Raw genomic sequence first — 20186 nt, forward strand, 5'->3', positions numbered from 1 at the left:
TAGAGGGGACATGTGCCTTTTACTCCAGATGTGGCTGCATTTCAAAAGTGTTGAGGATTTAAAGTCATTAGATTAGACCATCATTGGATTGCTACCGTTCCCAAGGTGTTTCAGTAGCAGGTGCTGCATTTTAAGCATGGAAATACAGTTAAAGCTGGTGTAATTAAACTTTTAAAGCCCTATTTTAATAGCCCTATTAAAAACCATAGTTTGTGAAGAATTTTGGGATATTTTAGGAGGAGAAATGCTCTATAAATATTTCATCCATTCCTACTAAAGAACAACACCGATAATGTGAGAAGTAGAGCTGAATGGAAAACTCATAATGACTGACTACTTTTATGTTTTTCTTTTTGCAAAATGTTGTCAAGCTGATTGCAAAGTTCTCAAATGTATTAGTTATAGGAAATTATTTCTCACCTTCACAAATTATTCTGTCATAACAATAGCTCATGAACAGCTTGCTACAAAATAGTCTCTGTTTAAATTTTAAAATTCACACTGTTGGTTAGTGCTGTGAGGTAGCTGTTATTGTTTCTCTTCTCTGGTTGGATGAGGCACATTAGTAACCAACACAACTTAAATTTCAAATGTCAGTTTCAAGTATAAATTTGTTTTCAGTGACTATTTGAGCATTTGATCTTAACTTTTTTTTTTGGCTGGGTGTTTGTGCTAATACAGGTACTTGGGTTTGAATACGTGCAGAATACTTCCATGTCCGCATTCACTTTCAACTTCAAACAAACAACTTTTTTCCACTCTTCACTCAGCTCTACTGAGGGTATGGCTACACTAGCGCTTTACAGCGCTGCAACTTTCGCGCTCAGGGGTGTGAAAAAACACCCCCCTGAGAGCTGCAAGATACAGCGCTGTAAAGCCTCAGTGTAATCAGTGCCGCAGCGCTGGGAGCGCGGCTCCCAGCGCTGCAAGCTACACCCGTAGAGGATGTGGTTTACGTGCAGCGCTGGGAGAGCTCTCTCCCAGTGCTGGCGCTCCGACCACACTCACACTTCAAAGCGCTGCCACGGCAGCGCTTTGAAATTTCAGGTGTATCCATGAGATGGCATTTCCATCAAATACACTTGGCCAGGAGTATGGAGATGATGCTTCTGAACCTCAGGGGAGGAATGTGTACATCTGTCAATTAATGAGCACCTCTAGCATGAGTACTGTAGTTTGTTTGGGTTATTTTTTAGTAAACTCGTAAACAATTGATAGATGTTCAGGTGACTGGAAATAGCTCTGGTGCTTTTTCATGCATCTGGTTACATGTGAAAGCTATGCTGTCCTGCCCATTAGAATGCTTATGTTTAAAGTCAGACAAATCTAGATGGGAGATTAATAGCTGAAGAAGATTATATGGGAGATTTGTCTTTGGTACATCTATAGTATTTAACAAAGACTTTGTATTTCTTTGGTATATGCTTTGTCTTTGGTACATCTATAGTATATTTGGGCTCAGGCATGGCCAGCTTAAATGTTTTCTATTAAAGCTGCTTCAGCTTTGTTTGTTGAAGCAGTGGAGTTAAGTTAAAGGTGATGAAAATATACATGTTTGCAGTTGGCCCATCTAGGAGCTGCTGTGCCTTCCCTGATAAGCCACTAGGAACTGCGGACATTTCACACTTTTCGGGATCTGATCCAATATTTGGAACAGACTATAGATTCCACAGTGCAGTACAGTAAGAAGAGGGAGAAATGTGAAAAAGTAAAAGAACTCAAAGGGTTTCAGTGGTACTTTGAAGGCAGTCACATTTCAGGGAAGGGAGAGTGTGGAGATAGAAAACATGGTGGAGCCACACTAATAATAATTAATACTTTGCATTAAATCTCATAATACTTGTGTGAGTTAGGAAAATACTATTATCATCATTTTACTGATGGGGAAGCTGAGTCACAGAAAGGTGGTGATTTGCCAGAGTTATACAGCAAACCTTTGGCAGAGTCAGATAACCCAGACCTGTGCTTTCTTCACAAGATACTCTCTTTATCTCCACCATCATTGCCATTATTAAGTGGTTGCGTGCTGACTGGGTGCTCACTGCTACCCACAACACAGAACACAAGGAGCTCCCCCAAGGAGCTTAACGAAACATCTGGAAATGGTCTGGACAGTAACATTTTCCCCGCTTTCCGGCCTTATCCATGAGAAGTTACATGCTGCTTTTCACATTCTCTTGAAGTTTTTTAGAAGAAGCAAATCAGAAGTAATTGCAGTGGAAAGCTTTTCATTGTTCTGCTTCCCATGTTTTTTTCAGACCAAAATGAGGCATTTCTCCTTTGCTCAGATGTGCATAAAGCTGTTGCTTATACGTGTAACATATCAGGGATACCACAGGTGAACTCCTAGGTATAGTAGGACAATCATGAGTTTTTCCAGCTAAGACACTTTTTCACTCTGGCAAGGCTGATGAAATGCATACTGTGGCAGACTAACAATAGGGTGTTGCACTAAGGATAGTCTAGTATTAAGTATTACCTTGTGTTGACAACTTAGCATTTAAACAAGAACATTCATGTTGCATGCTTCAGTTCTTGACTATGTCTTGACCTGTCTTTTTTTTTTTTTTTTTTAAACCCTCTGATACACTCATGATTTTAAAGAACAGATTTTATTTAATTTTGATATGACTTTATAAGGCCCTGATCCAAAGCCTGTTGAAATCAGTGAGAATCTTTCCCCTGACTTCACTCAGCCCTTATAAAAGCGACATTTTTCCATGTAGTGTCATGTTCCACTTTATTTTGCTACAGCTGTCTCATCCCCACCCTGCAGGGAGCTAGTGAAGTTTTAGTCCTTAATCCTGAAAAAGTTTAGGCACATGGTTAATTGTATGCACCTGAGCAGTCCTTTAGGAGTCAATGGGAGTACTCAGGTGCATACAGCTAAGCACATGCATAAGGATTTGCACGACTGAGGCCTTAGTCTTAATTCCCCTTCATGCCCTTTCATGTCAGGGCTCCCACCTGGAATAAATCTTGAGAGTTGCAAGCACTGACCAGAGTCTTACATTTAAAAAAAATAATGCTTCACTGACTGCTTGAAAAAACACAGCAAGGTGCTGGAAGGTCTATGGTAGCTGTTGCTATTTACACTGAGCCACCACAGTTAAATCTAAACAGACAGGGTGACATAAGTGGGAGTTTTATCCACATAGAGAGTGCCAAAGAGGGATCAATATTTCAAGTCTGAGGCGAAAAGTAAAAGGAAGAACAAAAGAGTTGAACACTAGTCATTTTTGTAAAGGGTAGAAAGGGTAGAAGAAAGGCTAGGTCATTTTCTCAACTGACCTAGATGTAATTACTTTTAAACCAGGAAGACAGTTTTCAGATGGCACAAAGAAACACGGTGATAAATGCCTTACTGCAGACAGTATATCAACTGCTCCAAGTTTTTGTAATGACGTTATATATTTTAAAACTATAATTGTTTAAAAATCACAGATAACCCCAGTGAAGCAATTCAAGCTTTTCTTAAAGTTGTGAGTCTCATAATGTTACCTAAGAATCTTATTCAGTAATCAACTTTAGGGGAACAGTATTGCCCCTAACTCTCCAGTGTGGTATTCTAGTCTTATGCCAGTGTTAGTTCCACTAGCTAGTGTCAAACCAGAGTACTTCAGTGGATGGTTAGGCCGTGAAATTAGAAATGTCAAAGCAGTGAAACAGCAGCAGAAAGAAACACCCCAGTCTTATAAAACTGGAGCCACTAAACTTTTGCTAGGTCGGAGGAACAAAGAAGATGATAAAGAAAATGTAGGATAAAGACTTTAGTCCCTGTCAGCACCTCCATGGGTAGACCTTTGTTCCTTCATGAAGCCTCTGACTTCATTAGGGCTTCTCGAAGCCCAGAGGTCCACCCACATGGAAACAGTTGTGGGATTGAGATCTTAGGTATTACCTCTTCAAGGAGTGTTGAGCTGATCAGAAATATTGTATACAGAGAAAAGAGAAGAATATGATCAAAAGATAGAAGGCACATGTTTCTCTAAAAACTTAGCAAAACAATAATTACATAATAAAAAAATCTTCTAACAATTCTATACTTATTGTAACTGATAAGAAACTGTTGCTGAACAGTTAAGCTGTTTGAATAATTAGTAAAAATGTATTGAGGAACAATTATGTTATCAAAGATGCCAACACTGGTAACAAATTATATGACCAGCTCTGATGAACTAAATTGATCTAAACCATAATCCATTCTGCAAAATCCATAGTCCATTCTGCTTATGAGTTATCTGTTAGTAAAAAGCTCTATGGCAGGGGTATTCTTTTCAGTGTTGGAAGGTAATATTTTCTCTAGTTTACCATGTGGTTATCTCCAGTTTAAATTACAGAGTGAGTGATTATTTTATATATAAAAATAGAGCATCACAGTTCACCAGAGCTTCTGAATTGGGTATAAACAGAATGTAGCACTTTGTGAAACAAGAGAAACCAAACTGGCACACTGGTGTTCGAAGCTACTCAATCCCTGGTGTAGTATATATATGTAATATGACATGAATTAGTAGAAGTACTTGCCAACACCTGCTTAGTTGTCGCTAGTCTCCTGAAGCAGCAGCCATCCCTCAGCTTTACTTCTGCACGTTATTGAGCAAGTGCAATGGAATGAATAGTGTTTTCCTTCTAGCATTTCAGTGACACAGGCCCCCATAAAGCATTGCTTAGTTCTGGAGTAAGGAAACTTAGGCATGGATTGCCACTGTATGAGCATACACTGAGGGAGTATGGACACTCTGGCCTGGTCTACACTACGCGTTTGTACCGAATTTAGCAGTGTTAGCACCCGTCCACACAACGAAGCCCTTTATTTCGATATAAAGAGCTCTTAATATCAATATCTGTACTCCTCCTCGACGAGGGGAGTAGCGCTTAAATCGGTATTGCCATTTTGGATTAGGGTTAGTGTAGCCACAATTCGACGGTATTGGCCTCCGGGAGCTATCCCACAGTGCACCATTGGGACTGCTCTGGACAGCAATCTGGAGTCGGATGCACTGGCCAGGTAGACAGGAAAAGCCCAACGAACTTTGAATTTCATTTCCTGTTTGCCCAGCAAAGAGCGCTGATCAGCATGGGCTCTACGGGAGATACTGGATCTGATTGCTTTATGGGGAGACAAATCTGTTCTATCAGAGCTCCGTTCAAGAAGTCGAAATGCCAAAACATTTGAAAAAATCTCCAGACAGAGGCCACAGCAGGGACTCAACACAGTGCTGCATGACAAGCGTAACGGAAAGCCAAAGAATCAAATGGACGCTCATGGAGGGAGGGAGGGGGACTGAGACTCCAGCTATCCCACAGTCCCTGCAGTCTCCGAAAAGCATTTGCATTCTTGGCTGAGCTCCCAATGCCTGAAGGGTCAAAAACATTGTCCCGGGTGGTTCAGGGTATATGTCGTCAATTACCCCCTCCTCCCCCCCCGTGAAAGAAAAGGGAAAAAAATCATTTCTTCGCCTTTTTTCAATGTCACCGTATGTCTACTGCATGCTGCTGGTAGACGGGTGCTGCGGCGCTGAACAGCAGCATCCCCTCCTCTTCCTTTCCTGATGGCAGACGGTACAAAATGACTGGAAAACTGTCATCCTCATCATCCCGTGAGTGCTCCTGGCTGGCCTCAGTGAGGTCGGCTGGGGGCGCCTGGGCAAAAATGGGAATGACTCCTGGTCATTCCCTTTAAGCAGATGGTGCAAAAGGATTGAAAACCGTCCTCATCATAGCAACTGGGGGCTGAGCTCCTCCCCCCCCCTTTCATGTCTAATGAAAGATTCTGTACTGCCTGGACTATCATATAGCAGCGGGATGGCTGCCTCTGGAGATCTGCCCTCATTTTATCTCACTAAAAAGTCAGTGTTTCTTATTCCTGCATTCTTTATTACTTCATCACACAAATGGGGGACACTGCCATGGTAGCCCAGGAGGGTTGGGGGAGGAGGGAAGCAACAGGTGGGGTTGTTGCAGGGGCACCCCCTAGAATGGCATGCAGCTCATCATTTCTGCGGGATCTCTGGGGCTCTGACCGGAGAGCGGCTGTGCTCTCTGGTTCTCTAGTACACTTGCCCCATATTCTAGGCAGGACTGACTCTATTTTTAGACAAAAACATAAAGAAGGGAATGACCTGGGAGTCATTCCCATTTTTGTCCATGGTGCCCCGGCCGACCTCAGCGAGGCCAGCCAGGAGCACCCATGACAGCAGCAGATGGTACAAAAGGACTGGATGATAACCGTCATCGCCAATTTCCAATTGCAGACAAAATGGTGATATAGGGCTGGTAACCGTCTCTGCTACCTTGCAAAGGCAAATGAATGCTGCTGTGTAGCACTGCAGTACCGCTCTGTCAGCAGCATCCAGTACACATACGGTGACAGCGACAAAAGGCTAAACAGGATCCATGGTTGCCATGCTATGGCGTCTGCAAGGGCAATCCACGGAAAAAGGGCATGAAATGATTGTCTGCCGTTGCTTTCATGGAGGAAGGACTGAGTGACTACATTTACCCAGAATCACCCGTGACACTGTTTTGGCCCCATCATGCATTCAGATCTCAACCCAGAATTCCAATGGGCGGGCGAGACTGCGGGAGCTATAAGATAGCTACCCACAGTGCAACGCTCCAGGAATCAACACTAGCCTCGGTACATGGACGCACACCGCCGAATTAATGTGCTTAGTTGGCCGCATGCACTCGACTTTATACAATCTGTTTTAAAAAAACGGTTTCTGTAAAATCAGAATAATCCCATAGTGTAGACATACCCTCTGAAGTTTCCCCTAATCATCTTGCTAGTTTGATCCCTCCTATGTCACTCTACCTAGGAATGTACAGCCCGTGATCCTGCAGATCAACTTGAGTGCAGCTGGGGATGCAGGGCCATCTGAACTCTCCACTCTGGCTGGAACTCCCACGGCCATAGCTTCCCTCAGAGCCCTACTTGAAAGAAGATTCCCCAATGCAGAGAAGGCTCCAGCAACAATTAATGCTGCCTGAGGCTTCATTAATTTTTGGACAGATTTACCATTGGTAGCTGAGATGTTTGGCGATGGACAATGGACGTCTCCTATGGCCTTTCTTTTTCATCCCTTTCCTTCACAGTGGTCCCTGGGGCCCTCTACAGCATCCAGAGTGAGGGGCATAGAGCTGTGGAAATTAGGATGAAGATAGCACACATCACATGCACCAACCAGCAAATCTGTCTCTGGTGGATCTCCAACCTTCCTCCTGGCCTTTAGAAACTCTTCTGAAAATTCATCAGACCAAGTGAATTGTAGTCATATATCTTAGGGACTCTTTAAACGAAGCTTTCTAATGTCAGTTTTGAGTGCAGAAGATAGACAACTAGCTTCTGAAAATAAACTGTTAATCAGAATTAATATTGTAAACTATAGCAATAGAGAATTAAAATCATCAGAGGAAACAAATACCCACATCACAAAAACTCTGTCAAAGTTGGCAATAAATAGCATGTTTGTTACAAGGTTGGAAAATGAAAGACGGCTAATGAATTCAAGACCAAACATGAGTTTAGGGAGATCCTTGAAAAGGCAGTGAACTAATGTTCTTCTGCAACTTGTAATTAGCAAGCCACGTTTAGCAGGTGACTGATCTTACTGAAAATAAAGGTGCTTACATAATAGTGCTGATAATGGTGGGAGCTTTAAGTATCACTCACTCTTGCAGAGTCATCTCAATAGCTGCTGCTGTGAAGCTGCAGAGGCACTCACTCGATAGGAAAGGAAGAGGCTCCTGCACAGTTAGGGTGACGAGACAGCAAATGTGAAAAATTGGGATGGGTGTGGGGGGTAATAGGAGCCTATATAAGAAAAAGACCCCAAAATTGGGACAGCCCCTATAAAATGAAGACATCTGGTTACCCTAAGCACAGTCGTCTGAAGGGGCAGCTATTTGCAGGACAGATCCTGTATCTGTTGCTCTGTAGAGGAAAGAGATCCTGTGTCCCTCCACCCTCCTCCAACCCCACACCCAGAGCCTCAGGTTCTGCCGGGTCTGGGAGGTCTCATTTCCTAACCAACTGGCTTCCAAAGTGATGCTCTGCGGGAAACTTCATAAGGTAAATCTCATGGACTTTTCTGAACTTCCTGGCTCCCTTCTGCAGATTTCTCTGCTGGAGGAAGGCAATTTGGCCTGATGCTTTAATGTTAATAGGTTCAGTAATGCATCTGTTAAAATATGACCCTTTTCTTATAAATTTGTGGGTATTTTTGTTTGTTTCCAAATCTCCTTCATTTCAGATCTCAATTCTATTATTCACTTCTATTTAGGCAATCCAAAAAACTGGGCAGGGGAAAACAAACTCTGAACATATTTATATATTGGTATGTAATTTAGATATCTTAACTTTGAAATAAGGTATTACCTACACTGATGATCATTGTGGCTCTGCCTCTTGTAAAGGAAGTGATTGAACTCTAGTGAATGATTGACTCTTTAGATGTTGACCAGAAACCTACTTCTTTGGAAGGAGGAATAGGCTGTTCTTTCTTTCTTTCTTTTTTTTTTTTAAAATCTCTGAGTTACTTATTGCCACATTCTCTTTAGTTACTGAGAATGAGCCATGCTTTCTGTTTGTAAAATATTACAGTGTTTGACTTCAAGAGGAATTAGAAGGAAAGTAAAATTTAACATGCTCTTGCTCAAATTTATATTTTTCTACCTTTGGACATCCCTAATTCCAGATCATTTTAGAGAAAAATGTATTTTATTATTTCAAAGCGATGTAATGTGAGTTACTAAAAAAGACTTTAAGAAAGCAGAATTGATCTTTGAAATACCCTGTAGACCTGAATTTTGTTCAGTAATTAAATATCTGAGGGTTTGAGTTAATGTGTCGGAATAAAACAGTTTTTATGGTGCTAGAAATGCAGTGTTTAGTAAGCCTGAAAACGTTAGGACATCTTTCTACTCTCTAGGGCTTTCCCCCGTGTTATAGCAGATGATGTTCATCTATTTTTTTGCGAACATGTTATGTTAGCACTGGGAATGGAATGCTATAAAATTTAAATGGTCAATTAGCAAAGATTTATTTCCCAAGGGCCTGATTCACCTCTCTATCACACTGGTGTAAAAGGAGGAAGTATACTGAAATCAATGGAATTACAGCAGTGTAAAGCTGATGTAACTGAGAGGGCAGTTGGGACCAAGTTGTTTTCATCAAAATATTTACTATTTTGAATGAAATGATCAAAACCGTATATATTCTCCATAATTTAGTTTATTTACAATGCTTAGCTACAATTGTTAGATGATAAAAATAAATCTACATTCTTAAGTATCCATCAGACAAGCTCTTTATTTCAAGATTAGTTCCTGTTAACTTTGAGGGATATTTTTGAGAGAGAACTTTCAACTCTTCTGTCTATCTGTATTGAGCAGATTTCATAGCCTCATGATATTTGAGCAGCCAGCTGTCAACATGGGGATAGCTGCGTACTAATGTAAGGCTTATGTTTTAAATGCACATATTGACTTGGAATTCATAAACAAGCTCTGAGATAGCATATAAAGATGCACAGTCTCTTTGATTAGTTTTTGCACATTGCATAGAAACAGCATATGAAATTTTAGCACGCTGATGGAGACTTTCCCAAAAATATCTTACACAGAAATATAGTCAGCAACATGGTGACAATTTTTCAATTTTACTAATTTTTCCATAGTTTTCTTTTTCCCTACATTAATAAATACTCTATTTCACATGAAGTAATTATCTAACGCCCTGATCTTGCACCTTATTTAATGAACACAGACTCTAGGATTTACTCAGAGCCCCCGTGACTTCGTATCATGTAGCTTGACTTCAGTGAGGCTCCATGCATAGTGTGCAACAAGTGGCAGAATCAGGGATTAAGCGTAAACTGCAAAAGGTCTGAATCATAGAGATCAGTTCTCTATCTGTGTAGTCTGCCTGTCCGGTGGAAGTAAATGAATAGGAGTTAACAAACACTCATCAGCAGTTTATATCCCAGTGTGCAAACTTTAATGTGCTTCTAATTCATTTAACTGAAATGCATTTAAGGACATAGCAAGAGGAAATTTCACAAATCCTTAACCCCATTTGACCTGACTCTCTCAGTAATTTAGGAGCAGAAATATAAACTTTGCTTTTACTTCTTTACTTGGCTTTTTTTTTTGGAGGGGAGGGGAGTTGACAGTCATCAATAAAAAATTAAATTGTTGATGGCTATTGAGATAAACCAAACGTGTTTTGTGTGTTGATGCTGGTGTAGTAGGAACTTTTCCAAGATGTTTCAGGCCTCATTCTCTGGTTTGTTTAAGGGCAGAGAGTAAGGTCACAAAGGAAATCAAACCCTGATGTGGAGAAATGAAACATGAGGCCTACTGACTTTTAAAAAACATTTTAAATAACATTCTCTAAGGTTTCATTTTATACTGAAGGCAGCTGTAATAAGTTTTGGAAGATGGTGTAAGGTTTCTATTAAAGGGAGAACATGCTTGCTGTTTCTGTACCCAGAAGAAGGAGCAGGGGAACATGGAATTAGACCCTATTTAGCATAAGGTGAGAAACTTTATAAGTTCTCTCCTGGACTATAAAATAGTAATTTATACATTCTACTGTAATTTACAAATTAAATATTAAGCTGTTCCTAGGCCTCAGAAAATAACACAGATAGCCATGGAATAATTTAATAACTGCAACACAAACGCACTTTTTCCAAAAGTAAAACAAGGCTGCTGCTTTGTAGTACACTGCCAGTGTTGCGTCAGTGAATAAATTCCCAGTAGATGCTTGCAGCATGCCAAATATATTGGACTGTATGAAAGATCCCATTGTTCAGTGGGCATCATTATTTGCTGTTGCACTCACAATGTTTGCTTGTGAAACAATTTATTGGAAACTAGTATGTTTAAGAACGAACACTTGATTTGAAATTCAGTTGATTTGACTTATAACATTTAAGCTCTTATAATGCAATGCCTCTATAAATATTTAGGTCCATTATTCTTTTCTTATCTTTTAAATAAAATGTTTGGAAGGGACTCTGGATGGCTCAGGAGATTTGGCAATGTGACTTTCACTTTGAATTCGTGAGTTCAGATTTGATCTAGGTCAGTATTAGCTGTAAATATTTACCATCCAACAGCTATTTAAAGACTTAAATGGAAGTGAGTTACTGGTCTTAGTCTCATTTCTAATAGGTATCCAGATTACACGAAATGTGTCTCACAATTAGTACCACTTGGAATCCCTGTTCATCTCAGAAGAAAGGGCAAGAGGTGGATGGGTATGGAGCGTATACTGCATTCACTTCTAGACTGCTCAGAGTTGAGGAAGTTACTGTGAGGAAGTTTTCACTGCTCCTGTCAATTATGATGTGTGGATAATTAGGAGATTTCAGTGTGCAGGGCTGTCATTAAGAAAACTTTAATTGACACTAGGATAACCAGAGAGCAAATGTGAAAAATCAGGAGAGAGGGTGTGTGTGTGTGGGGGGGGGGAATAGGAGCCTATATAAGAGAGAGACCCAAAAATCAGGACTGTCCCTATAAAATCGGGACATCTGGTCACTCTAATTGACACCATATTCAAGTGGAATGGTTTTAAGCTTTGCCAGAGTTCCTTGTCCACCCAATGTAGCCAATGGAAGCTTTGGGAGGCTGTTCCTGTCACAGAAGTCAATGAGAAGTTTGTCATTGACTCCAGTACGTACAAGATCAGGCTCCGTGCACACAAAGAATGTAGAAGCAGGCTCCAAGAGTGAAATCCTTCCTTTGTGGCACTCAATGGCAAAACATCCATTGACATCAATGGAACCAGGATTTCATCCCAAATCTTTACATACTTTAACAACTTTCTGCTAGTGACAGTAGTATATTGACTCCTCTTGTAGGTTCACAGACTGTAGAAGTAATAGTTAACTGACAGTAAACCCATCGTGGTATTGAAGATAATTCCATATTCCCCATAGCCAGGGGCGGCTCTAGCTTTTTTGCTGCCCCAAGCACAGTGCCTGCAGGAGGTCCCTGGTCCCACGGATTCGGCGTACCCCCCGCCGAATTGCTATCGAATCCGTGGGACCGGCAGACCTCCCACAGGCAAGTTGTCGAAGGCAGGCTGGCTGCCTCCCTCGCAGGGACCGGCTGGCTGCCCCCCGCGGCTTGCCACTCCAGGCATGCGCTTAGAGCGCTGGTGCCTGGAGCCGCCACTGCCCATAGCTATATTTAGAATAGGAAGCAACTTTGGTATTTCTGATGCTGTAGTTGATTAAAGTTGACTTTTGTTCGTTGTGTTTCAAAAGTCTACTTAATTTTTGTTCATCTTATACCAAGAGTTTGATGCCTATGCAGCTCTTTTAGCGATCCTATAATAACTTCATTCATTTTAGAGCAGTGATTATTTAATTTTAAAAAGTGATAAAACTTCGTTTTTTTTCCTGGTTTTATATTAAATAGAATAAATAAAAACTCAAAAGCCTTTGTTTTGCTGAACTGTAAAGTAAAATTGATTTTCCTTATTCTATGGTGGCCCAACCTTGAAAAAATGTAAATTTTGTTATGTGGCCTCTTTCCTGTCCTCCCTCCCTCTTCCCCTCCTACCCTTCTAAATGGATATTCTTTGTACTACAAGTGTAGTACTCAAGTGATCTCCTTTGAAGTGTAATTTTTGTTATACATTTTGGCTGCAATGTTATTTCAGAGGAGTCAGCCAACAGGCTTACAGGGCTTTTTGGCTTGAGTTCATAACAGTGTTCTTGGCAGCACTGCTTATTTATTTATGCATCTTTATTTTTTCTCTCTCTTGCTCCCACTCCCCATCCCAACAGAACGGTCACCACACAGGCCTATTCTCCAAGCTGGCCTTCCAGCAAATGCCTCTGCAGTGGTCGGGGGTGATGTGGAGTTTGTCTGTAAAGTGTACAGTGATGCTCAGCCTCATATTCAGTGGATAAAACATGTAGAGAAGAATGGCAGTAAATATGGGCCAGATGGATTACCGTATCTTCAAGTTTTAAAGGTGAGGCTTTTCGGCACATGAAGTAGCTATTTGGCGCATGGAATATATGTTGTGTGAACCCAAGCGTTTTGAGATCAGGTCTTGTGTTTTCAAGCTGATAAGCTTAAAAAAAGAATATATCTTACAAACGCAATATTATGCTGAAATTTGCTAGTTTAAATGCTAATTGCGCTAGCTTATGGAAAGTCTGTTTTTCTTCCATGGTTTCTTAAATCCATCTCTAAAATAATTTATGCATGTTTTATTCAAAGAAGTGAAAAGCCACTAAAAGAACTTCAATGCTATTTATTTGTAGAGAGCATCCAAAGCAAACCAAAGAGAATCTGCTCTGTCTCTCACATTTCTTGAGCCTCTTCATTTCAAAGGCCCTTTAGTAATGGTGAGATCTGCTGCCAATGACTGTTGGCAGTGCTGGGTTCTCTGGATGTGGATCCTGCAGAGATGTCCATTTTTCACCAACTTGATGGGGCATATCAATGGCACAAAGTTATTCTTCTTGGCAGGCATTCTAAGGAAGTTCGTTTAAGGAAATTCTCTGTTATGAAGTTTTCCAAACTGGTTGGCGATGCCAAGAATCCAACCAGTTGGCATCCAGACTGGTCAGCTATATACCATGTTATTCCATTGAACTAGTATACCAGCTCTGGTGCTCTTCCTTTTCCCCACCCCGCTTCTATTAACAACTCCTCTTAGTTACTTCTAATTAAAAAAACCCGAAGAACAAAAAAAAATGTTTTGACACTGGTGTTTACACTAAATGGAAGGTATGTTCTCATGGAGTGTTGGTGGTGGGACCATAAACAGAGTAATGTCCATATTGGGCAGCAGTTACATTGTTCTCCTATGTTATTGGTCTATTCTAGCATTCGGGGATAAATAGTTCCAATGCTGAAGTGCTGACGCTGTACAATGTGACAGAGGCGGACGCTGGAGAATATATTTGTAAGGTCTCCAATTATATAGGGGAGGCCAACCAGTCTGCCTGGCTCACTGTTACAGAAGGTAACATTGTTTTTTAAAGAAAGCTGGATGTGTAGAAGCTGAAAAAAATGGTGCTTTGGGAGACTGCAGGCAGCTTGTAGGATAACTCTTTGGCCTTGGTATATTTTTAATCCTTTGGTGATGCAACTGGTATTCCACCAGCAGCCATGGAAAAATTCTCACAATAGTCTCTGTCTGTGCTCTGTGTTTTCTGAAGTTGATCTGTCTTAACCAATTTTATTCTCTCTTGTATTTGATGTCTGTCTCTGCATTCAGGTTTGTTGTTGATGCTGTATATTTCATCAGAAAAAATACAGAGTGGTATTACATAATATTAAGGTCTAATTTTTGCTGCAGCAAATATATAATATTTACGTATGTATATATCAAGACACACACACAATTAGCATATTTAGTCATTTATGACCTTCTATATTACATGCACATAAATTGCATGTGATTGATTCCCTCCCCCATTACTTTGTTACAAAATAACTATAAATTAAAACACAAAGGCTTGCAGCATCATATTGACAATTTATACCTGAAATGATTGGAAAAAATGATGGATAAAATTTTGCTCAGCCTCTCCTTCATTTACTTTAGTTTCTATTTTTGTTTTAAAATTGTGTTCTCTATATGTCTGGCCCAGTTCCTCCTAGAAGTCAGTGCAGTGCTTTACCCCTGTTGAACAGTTCGCAGGATCAAGGGCTAAAAGTCTCTTTCTGAATTAATTCTAGCTGTAAACGTTTGGATAATCAATTACACAAAAAATGACGTGACGTGATCAGTGTTGTCAACACGAAACTTTCAAACAACATTGTTCAGGCATCAAAGATCATAAGATTTGTTTACATGTGCTGAGATTTGTGTGTGTGTGTGTGTGTGTGTATATATATATATATACGCACACGCGCGCGCACACACACACACACACACACTTGGGTTCTATTTTGTTTGCCTCCTGATATTTTTTAACCTGTAGGACTTTCTAGCTTTTCTCCACAATCATGGGCTGGTAACATGAGGGGAAAAGAAGAAGCAGCAGCTGAGATTCTCACATAAATGATTTTAGGAGATGGGGTTTTAAGAAAAGCACGTCATGAGGCTAGATATTTGAAAATGGTGAGACTTGGCAGAACAACATAATGTGCCATATTTAAATACAATACAATGGAAAAGGAATTCTTAGGGCCATATTTCGTTCAAGATAGCGAACAAGTTGTTTGTGTAGCTGAGGTCAGAATTTGCCTCTTAGGTTTCATCTGTTCAGTGTTTATTTTTGTTTGGCATTATTCTCTCTGGTAGCTGAGTGGTACCAGATACTGTCTTTCTTTGTTTTCTCTCTGTTTTTCTTTCAATCTACTTTTATTCTAAAAAAAGAGGAAATAAAACTAAGTGTTGTGGGTTAATTTTTCCATGTCATTTGATTGCATGCATGTTTAGGTGGTGAGTTTAGGTCTGGTGAAGGGTGTTGATTACTCTCTGAGGTGAGCTGGGACCTGTCGGTAAACGCCTTTTGGATGAGGGATTTGTGGATGGGGAAGGAACTTTGGATCTGCACACCACTGACTTCACAAAGTGCAAAGCCCTGTGGTTCCATAGCCCTGTCCACAAGAATTCCCACAATGTCTAGCTTTTCTCTTGCTTCCCTTTTTTTTTCTAGGCCGCCGGTGTTAACACCACGGACAAAGAGATTGAGGTTCTCTATATACGGAATGTAACTTTTGAGGATGCTGGGGAGTATACATGCTTGGCGGGTAATTCTATTGGGATATCCTTTCACACTGCATGGTTGACAGTTCTGCCAGGTATACACTTCTCTCTTTCAGTGGTTTTTCCTCTCTTATTTTCTTTGTGGATTGCTGCAGAATTAGCACAGCTTCTGTCTCAGAACTGGAGCTTTTATTATCCTCAAAGTTCTTAATTATTGTTTTTAAAGAAAGTTGCCTTGATAAGTCTGTGAATGTCTTACAGACCTGCACTTAGTCTGCAGCTATAAAAAAAGAATGTAAAGGACAAATTGAACCACTATCAGGCTTAATTTAAACATCTTTGCATTCATCAAACATTAATCAGAAATTTGAAGGAAATACATCTTCTTAGTGCTTAATGAGATACTGAGAATCAACACATTGATCATCACAAACTTTTCCCATGAGATGAAATTCAAAATTACCTTGGTAATTTTGAAACAAATTTGGCCATATAAAGTATGTTTCTGCAAAATCTCTAAGCCGTGTAATATGATTGGGTTCACTTTTACGTATAACCTAAGTCTCTTGTGAGAATCATTGGGTCTAATTTTAAAGCTAGCAGAATGTATACAGAAGCAGTGTATTATATACCTTGGGAATTGGTTCTGTGCATCTTTCAACATTGCATGGTTTAAGAGAATGAATAGTTAATTTGCTTTTTACTGCAAAGCATGTCCTGGAATGCGGGGACTGATGTTTTTTCTTAGGAGAAACAAACATCAATGCGCTTTATTGCTCGACAGTTGTTAGCTGTCAGAAAATGTAACCTTTTAGTTTATTTCTATGCTAGTCAAACTTTCTTATGTATAACTGTTAGCTATAATGTAACTGCCTTGATGTTACCTTTGAGATAACTTGAACTATCTGTGGTTTGCTGGGCCATTATGTACTTGAGCATTAATTAATTCTTAATCCTAAGAAAAAGGTGCAGTTATCTGCATGTGTGTCTTGTATAATTGTGTAGTTATGGTTTGTGCTACACAAGTGAAACATTCTTAATATCTACTGGCCATTTTGTAAATGCACTGGACAAAACAGTTCCATTATATCTCACTTGCCTCTTGCCCAGTGAACTGACGCCTGCATGGTTCATTCATCACTAAGCAGTCAGATAGTGCTTATGCTGAGCTTGCTTCTGTTAGCAGTGTTTGCATTTTGCAAGTGACTGATTAGCATCTTTTAACCAATTTGCTTGAATGAAATATGACGTTAACTGAAGACGAGGTACAAGAAAATGAAAACTTGGATGTGCACTGCTTGCAGAGTGACCCCTGATTGCTATGGAATGCCGCCTTTTTGGAGGCATATTCCAGATAAAGGCTTAGGTAAAGATGAACGTAGAGTATTTGCATATGTAACCGTCTTGAGGATAACTTCAAAATGGTTTCAGTAAGAATTGCTTACAAAAACACACACACATACACACACACACACACACACACACACACACACATATATATATATATATCAAAATAAGGACTAATCTTATTGACCTGTAACCATTGATGAGGTTAAAAGAAAAAGTGCTGTGTTAGTATGAAAACTATTATGTAGGTGTGACTGAAGGAGAATCATTAAAGTGTATAGAAAGCAATTCAGTCACCATGTTTGTTTATTTATTCTTTTTAGTCTGAGCCTGGGCTCTTCAAAAGAGCCTAAGGGAATCAGGCACCCAACTGAAATAGAAATTAAGCAGTTGGGCAGCTAATTCCGTTCAATTCATTTAAGAATCCCAGCTTGAGTTAAGAAGCACACTTATTGCAAGGGGCTGATGGACCCTGTATCCCTTGTGCACTTCTTTTCAGATGGAAATCTTGGATACACAAGCAATGCAGGCTCATGCCCAAAGTAGGTTCTGTTTAGGAGTTTATAAGCAGGGGCGGCTCCAGGTATTTTGCCGCCCCAAGCACTGCAGGCAGGCTGCCTTCGGCAGCTTGCATGGGGGAGGTCCCCGGTCCTGCCGATTCGGCGGCATGCCTGCGGGAGGTCCGCTGAAGCCACGAGACCAGTGGACCCTCCGCAGGCATACCACCGACGGCAACCTGCCTGCTGCCCTCGCAGCGGCCGGCAGAGCACCCCCCTGTGGCTTGCCGCCCCAAGCATGGACTTGGTGTGCTGGTGCCTGGAGACGCCCCTGTTTATAAGCCTTTCTTTTAGCCTAGCTAAATGAATACGTGTTTGTCTGCAAATGTGCATTCAGCTGGTTAGCAAAGTTAAATACAGTGCTCCTGTGAATTATTTTGACTTAAATCTGTCATCTGTTGCTATCAGAAAATTGGTTTAACTATTTATTCATCTGGAGTGAATTATATGCCTCCTCGAGAGCTTGGCTTAAAAGTCAGAACTGGAAAACAAATCTAGATGTAGTTTTAATTTTTAGCACTAAATTCACAAAGAAGCAAAATGAGTGATCCCAGCAACTACGTATATGTGTAGACATACACAGATCAACAGACAGACAGACAGACACACACACACACTTCAAAATTGTCTTGAACCAGCAATCTGGAGAGGGAGACCAGTGTACTGGTTATGAGATGTTCTAAACAGATTCTTTGGAGATTGACAGTATTCTGTATTTCATGAAGTCACTGCATGAAGTCCCCATGTAATTTTATGTTGTTCCAATTACTGTACTGATACATGTTTGTGCCGTGTGCTAACTCTGTGGCATGATTGTTCCTCCTCCAAACTTGCAACCTAGCTCCTGATGAAAAAAAAGAGTATCCGTCATCCCCAGACTACCTGGAGATAGCCATTTACTGCATAGGGGTCTTCTTAATTGCCTGCATGGTGCTGACAGTCATCCTGTGTCGCATGAAGAACACTACCAAGAAGCCGGACTTCAGCAGCCAGCCTGCCGTGCACAAGCTGACTAAACGCATTCCACTGCGCAGACAGGTAACAGAAAGTAGATAAAGAGTTTAAAAAACTTTTACCCCCTCCCGAAAAGAAAAGAGAGCAAGAGAGCCATGAAATGGATTTGGAAGATCAGAGTTTTGATGTAAATTCAAATCAGTTGTACACAAAATTGCCATAAAAGAGTTGGTTTCAGTGCCTAAAACCCTAGGAAGCCAGAATATGGAGAGCCTTATCCTAAATGTAGAGTATATGCCTCAAAGGAAGAAGAAAGCAGGGTGGGTGGCAGGGGAAGGGACATTAAAAATGAAGCATGTTCTATATTAGCAATCCACAGGGGAAAATGCACTTGATGCAATTATGGCCTGATCCAATGCTCGTTGAAGTCAGCGGAAAATTTCCAGCTGGCTTCAGAAATGGGCATCACAACAGATCCTTATTTAATTTTATTTATAATTTTGTTTCTAATGTACCTATCATTGTAGTAAGTACATACCAGACAGAAAGAGGAAATTTTTAGGAAGCATTTCCAGAGACTGAGCAGGAAGGAATTTCAGTACATCATAATGCTAACCAAAGACCCAGAAACAGCTTCAGAAATACACAAGAGCATAATCAAATAGTAGGGGAGAGATTAACCAAATTCTCAAAGGCAATTTGATTAAGCTGCGGATGCATTTGGAACCTGGCCGTAGGGAAAAACTAATACCAAATTTGAAACATACATCACAAAAAAAAAGTCACGTGAAACATTCATTGAATCTATTAAAGCAACTTTGACTCATCATTGGCAATAAAAGTCTCTGGAGAGGGCACTACCAGGAACTACAAACTAATCGAGAAAGTAATAGGCTTTTTGGCTTTGTCATAAGCCCATCGCTTGCCAAACTAGCAAGATTCCCACACGCTATCGTCTTTTAAAAGACTTATTTCTTTTGAGGTTGTAGTTTAATATGTTTTGATTTTCTTGCTATAAGTCTTCAGAAGAAATGGGCCTAAGCCACAAAAATTCACTCCCAGATTTCCAATGCCTCAGGGTTCAGAGGAGTCTGGATTTGGGGGTTTGCTTCATTATAAAAAGCATCCGGGCCATCAGCAAAATTTAGATTCAGATTCTGCTTTCTAATGTTCAAAGGTGTTTGGATCTGGCCCAGCTATAAGATTAATAGTTTGTACAAAATTCTCATGGTTTTTGCAGCCTGTTCAGAATATTATATCATTTGTAATAATGTGTGTCCCTCCAGAAAGTTTGGTTTTTCAATGTGGATAAGCATATAGAAGTTTAGATTCTTATTGTGGGAATGAGTCTTAATTTAGTAAGCTACGCTTTTCTTTTTTGTTTTGGGTACGTCTACCCTATAGGATTATTCCGATTTTACATAAACTGGTTTTGTAAAACAGATTGTATAAAGTTGAGTGCACGTGGCCACACTAAGCACATTAATTCGGTGGTGTACGTCCATGGTCCGAGGCTAGCATCGATTTCTGGAGCGGTGCACTGTGGGTAGCTATTCTGTAGCTATCCCATAGTTCCCGCAGTCTCCCCCGCCCCTTGGAATTCTGGGTTGAGAGCCCAGTGCCTGATGGGG

General features: G+C 40.4%; 1 protein-coding gene across 8 annotated transcripts in view; it reads left to right on the plus strand.

The window, feature by feature from the left end:
* The window catches only part of FGFR2 (fibroblast growth factor receptor 2), a 142020-nt gene that overhangs the window by 86527 nt on the left and 35307 nt on the right, over positions 1–20186 (plus strand). For 3 of the 8 annotated variants that reach the window (XM_075072502.1, XM_032776711.2, XM_032776717.2), the window contains 3 exons: positions 12810–13000; positions 15648–15792; positions 18443–18645. In XM_075072502.1, the coding sequence (XP_074928603.1) occupies positions 12810–13000; positions 15648–15792; positions 18443–18645 (539 nt within the window). Of the gene's footprint in view, positions 1–12809; positions 13001–13863; positions 14003–15647; positions 15793–18442; positions 18646–20186 lie in introns of all 8 variants that reach the window. The other 5 variants (XM_032776714.2, XM_032776719.2, XM_032776713.2 and 2 more) reach the window with 3 other exon arrangements.

Source organism: Chelonoidis abingdonii, chromosome 15 (genome assembly GCF_003597395.2).
Source record: "Chelonoidis abingdonii isolate Lonesome George chromosome 15, CheloAbing_2.0, whole genome shotgun sequence".
Taxonomy (NCBI): domain Eukaryota; kingdom Metazoa; phylum Chordata; order Testudines; family Testudinidae; genus Chelonoidis; species Chelonoidis abingdonii.